The following is a 4884-nucleotide window of genomic DNA, read 5'->3' as shown; positions in this document are numbered from 1 at the left end:
CCAAGCATGGGATGCCGATTTCCATTATAACCGATCGGGATGCCCGATTTACTTCAAAGTTTTGGAAGGCGTTCCAAGAAGCCATGGGTACTCGACTTGATATGAGTACGGCGTTCCATCCACAAACCGATGGTCAAAGCGAAAGGACGATTCAAACACTTGAAGATATGTTAAGGGCTTGTGCCATCGAATTTGGTGGCAATTGGGACACACATTTACCGTTGGTCGAATTCTCCTATAATAATAGTTACCATGCTTCTATTCGAATGGCTCCCTTTAGAGCCTTATATGGGAGAGATTGTAGGTCGCCATTAGCTTGGGCGGAAGTTGGTGAAAGCCAACTCATTGGGCCCGAGATTGTCGTTGAGACGACTAAAGTGATCTCACAAATCAAGGAGAAATTGAGGGTAGCCCGGGAACGACAATTGAAGTATGCTAATGTGAGGCGAAGGCCTCTTGAGTTCGAGGTAGGTGATTTTGTTTTGTTAAAGGTGTCTCCTTGGAAGGGCGTGGTTCGTTTTGTTAAGCGTGGCAAGTTAGGGCCAAGGTATATAGGCCCATTTAAGATCTTAGAGCGTATCGGTCCGGTTGCTTATCGTTTGGAACTCCCTCAAGAATTGAGTGGGGTTCATAATGTCTTTCATGTGTGTAACCTTAGGAAGTGTTTGGCGAATCCGGCACTCCATGTACCTCTTGAAGAAATTCAAGTGGATAAAACGTTGAAGTTTGTAGAAGAACCGATAGAGATACTTGATCGTCAAACTAGGAAGTTGAAGAATACTCGGTACACGATCGTCAAGGTTAGATGGAGAGCTAGACGCGGACCCGAGTTCACTTGGGAACGTGAAGAGTCTATGAAGGCCAAGTATCCGCATTTGTTTAGTAACTAGGGTTTGGATAGAATTTCGGGACGAAATTCCTTTAACGGGGGAATAATGTAACATTCGAGAAATTTAACTTTTGTTGACCCGTTAGTTTTGTGTACATTTGATTAATGATGATCATTTACTCTATATATGATCGAGTTTGACTATGATTTAATTGTGTTCAAGGTGAATATGTATTTTATATATAGAATGATCGTTTTTAGTCAAGTTGTGTTTACATGATATTCAAGGTGTTTTATGCGAACGAATGGTCGTTAATGTAACGGTCGATTGCTAACTTGTGGTGAAACTAGATTGATTAAGCAAATGAACTATCCATGGGTCAACCCATATCCTAGACCCATACCCATGACCCAACCAAAGTCTTACACCCCTCTCCCTCTCATTCATTCATTTCCCTTATCTCTTTCTCTCTCTTAAACGCAAGAGCTTTTAACTCTCTTGCACTCTCCTCCTTCTCTCTAAAATTAATACATCAAATTAAATGTTTCAAACAAGATTTTGTTAGGGTTATTCATCTATATCATCATCTTATCAACATATCAAAATTTGGGTTTATAAGTGCAAGAAATCATCCAATTCGGTTCATTTTCGGGTTTGACACTTTGGTGGAAGATTTGGTAAGTTAAAACTATCTCATATTCACCATTACATGTTTATAATCATGTTTCTAATCATATTCAAGTGTTTCCGGGTCACGAATTGAGCCAAAAGTCGAATTAGGGTTCTTGTTGCTAAATGGGTCAAAAATGAATTTTTCTTGTTAATTTGATAATGGGTCGAAATGATGAAGTGGGTTATGCCCAACCATGTCTAAGAATACTTGTGTATACCTTAAGTGAGTCTTTTTCCCTTCAAAATTGGTTTTAGGTCGATTTAGGATTTTGGTGTTCTTGGTGAAGTCTTGGCCGAAAATCAACATCTAATTGATGTTATGGAATGAAATTTTGGGTTGGGAATTGTTTATCCACATCCATTTATGTGTGTTTGAGCTTCACAAAGTCGAATTTGAGGTTAAGTGTTAGTTTTGGGGGTTCATGGGTCGGTTTTGAAGGTCTTGGGGTAGTGTTTGGCTCATTTGGGGGCTGCTGGTCGACCAGGTGCAGACCTGGGCTTGCTGGGCAGTAAACACTGCTGCGCAGTCTGTTACTGCGGCGCAGTTGGTGCCTTTATTTATTGAAACATTTCCTAGCTCGACTTTGGTTATCCTAGGATCGTCTCGACCTTTCCGAAATGTCCTCTTATGACCTTATTGGTGCTCTACACAAGACAAACCATTCGTTCAAAGTCGTGAGCCAGTTTTGGAACCAAAATTGAGATTTTAACTCAAACTATATACATATATATACATATATCTTTTGATCCGTAAGTCCGTTTTGGACGTATGACCTATCGTTGAAATCGTGGGAGAGTCTACTTTCTCATGGTATAATCCTTTTGAAGTAAATCCATTTCCATTTCTAAAAATGTCTTGTCAAAGTGTCTTGTTCTTACTCGGAAAAGTTGTTTAAGCGTTTGTGGGTTTGTGACTCGGTTTAAACTTACTAAATCAACTTGTTTAGGGTTATAGAGTTGACTTTGATGATATTATGATATACATTCATAGGTTGTGGACTCGTAGCGGTTGGTGAGCGTTAATAACCCTTTGTTAACTCGTTATTGTTGCTTGGAAACCAAGGTGAGTTCATAGCCCCTTTCTTTACATGATTGTGGGGTGAAAAGTGTACATCGTGTTCATAGTTTAGTTTGATCGTTATATGTTCCTGTATGTATGTAATCAAGGTTGTGTGGTTGTTTGGCTAGTTTATCAAGGTTATATGCTCGTTTGAATCATGAATCAAGGTTATATGATTGTTTGGCTAGTTTATCAAGGTTATGTGTTCATTTGAATTGTGAATCAAGGTTGTGTGATTGTATATGTTTGTATCAAGGTTATGGGGTTCATTAAATGATCCAATCAAGGTTTCAAGGCTTGGTGATCGTTTAACGATCCCAATTATGAGATCATTTAATGATCCAATCAAGGTTTCAAGGCTTGGTGATCGTTTAATGATCCCAATTATGAGATCATTTAATGACCCAATCAAGGTTTCAAGGTTGTGTGATCGTTTATCGATCCAAATCAAGGTTTGAAGGTTTTATGATCATTTAATGATCTAATTATGTTCATATCAAGGTTAAACGGTTATTATCCCGACACTTGTTTCTTATAGTCAAAATCTACGAACTCACCAACTTTATGTTGACGCTTGTTAGTACGCTTTTCAGGTAATCAAGTGAATCAAAGACGTGATGGATGATTGAATTGCATGTGATAGGATTGAGCTTGGACTCTGTGGATCCGTGATTCATTGCACCCGTTTATGGGTTATGCCTAGGATCGTTAGCCATCATTTGGACTATCTCTTTTGTAAACTATTGATGGTGTTGTGCTCCTTGTGCATTATTTGATCCGTAACTTGTAATGGTACTTGAGTTATGTATGGATTACTCAATCCTTGAATGCATTTAGCACCTCTACTTAATTTCCATATCACGCTGAGCTTTTCTACTAATGCCCCAAGTTTCCGCCTTGTTGGGGTGTTACAGTTTCGGTTGAGGAGAAGAACATCATCAATCGATGATCTCAGGTTTGTCTTTTGTTTTTATATTTTATCGTTCAATTCGATTAAAAGGACTATAATTGAGACAGTTTGCAGCATACGATATTTTGCCTTAGTTATTGTAACAATCAATGCCAGGATTAAAAAAGATTATTTTTAACAGAAATGCACATGTGTTTTAGGATAGGTTGCACTGGCAAAATGATAAACGGAAGGAAAAAAAATCAAAAAAGAGCTTGGTAGCAAGGTCGAAAGCTGTCTGAATTAACCATTTTGTAGTGAAGGTGAATTGGAGGAGTGGGCTGAAGTTTTGATGTGTGGTTTAAAAAAACGGATATCTATTGAAAATATGAAAGAGTGTTTAGAAAAAATCACTTTGGGAAGAACAAAGGATTTGGGAGGAAACAGGATTACAAATTTGGGTTATGGTGGAAAAAAATGTTAGGTGACTAGAAAAGATGAACTTGGTCAACGTATTTTATTCGTAGCACACACACAATAAGTAATGTCCCTGGTCAACGTCCAGGGTTAAAATAACTAACTTGTTACTTTCTAAAACAGACAAACTATTTCTACAAATTTAAGTACTAGCAAGATGGCCCAATATAATCCAAACACACTAAAAATAAATTAAAATTTCATAATAAAGTCGGTACTTTTGTGAATTATAAACAAATTTGGGCAGATAACTTAGGGTTGTTGGCCATGGGCTTAGAGACCTACCTTGATTCGGATTGAGACTTAAAGTCAAAAATCATACTTGGGCTTTTTTGATGGTGGGCTTTTGAGTTGTTTTATAAGTATATTTTACGCATGCATGCAAATATCTAGATGACATATAGGAAAAATGTTTGCACCTCCAGAGCTGTCATAATATTCTGCAGCTTCTGATTTCTCGAATTTTTTACCCTTCTCAAGATGGGATTGGAGTGTCTGGCCTTTGCACATTTCCATAATCATGTACCTTAAATGTCCCTCTTCATGAAAATCTTTTAGCATCGGAATGTTCGGATGAGATAACTTCTTCATTATGGAGCTCTCTTCAGATTGATATGCTTTTTTGACCACTTTAACAGCATAATGTTTTCTGGTTTGCATATCCTCACACTCATAAACTTTTGCTGAGCTTCCCTGACCCAATGCTTTAACGACCACGTATTTTCCTCTTATTATGTGTCCCGTCAGAAAATCCATGTCTGTAACACAAAACCAAATTAACCATATATAGATGATACTTCCATGTCTACTAAAAGCATATGTTGAAAATATATGATCAGCGGTACATCTGAAGAAGTATAATGCTTGAGATTAAAAACCAATTGGACCCAATAGACTCATTTATACATAATCAAATGCATTTTGCTTTCTTAAAGAAAGTGTGGTTGTAACTGTAA

The 4884-nt window shown here is 37.6% G+C and overlaps 1 protein-coding gene across 1 annotated transcript; it reads right to left on the bottom strand.

Annotated features, from left to right (window-relative positions):
* Window positions 1–4297: 4297 nt before the first annotated feature.
* Window positions 4298–4684, bottom strand: LOC122597520 (calcium-dependent protein kinase 2-like). Its single transcript, XM_043770109.1, has one exon. The coding sequence runs from the start codon at window positions 4682–4684 to the stop codon at window positions 4298–4300; it is 387 nt and encodes a 128-aa protein (XP_043626044.1).
* Between the last annotated feature and the right edge of the window lie 200 nt (window positions 4685–4884).

This window comes from Erigeron canadensis, chromosome 4 (genome assembly GCF_010389155.1).
Source record: "Erigeron canadensis isolate Cc75 chromosome 4, C_canadensis_v1, whole genome shotgun sequence".
Lineage (NCBI taxonomy): Eukaryota > Viridiplantae > Streptophyta > Magnoliopsida > Asterales > Asteraceae > Erigeron > Erigeron canadensis.
This window is presented reverse-complemented; position numbering and strand designations above follow the sequence as displayed.

What these genes read in the sequence shown, in the direction of transcription:
- LOC122597520 (XM_043770109.1), bottom strand. Translation starts at nt 4,684, where the DNA reads ATGGATTTTCTGACGGGACACATAATAAGAGGAAAATACGTGGTCGTT.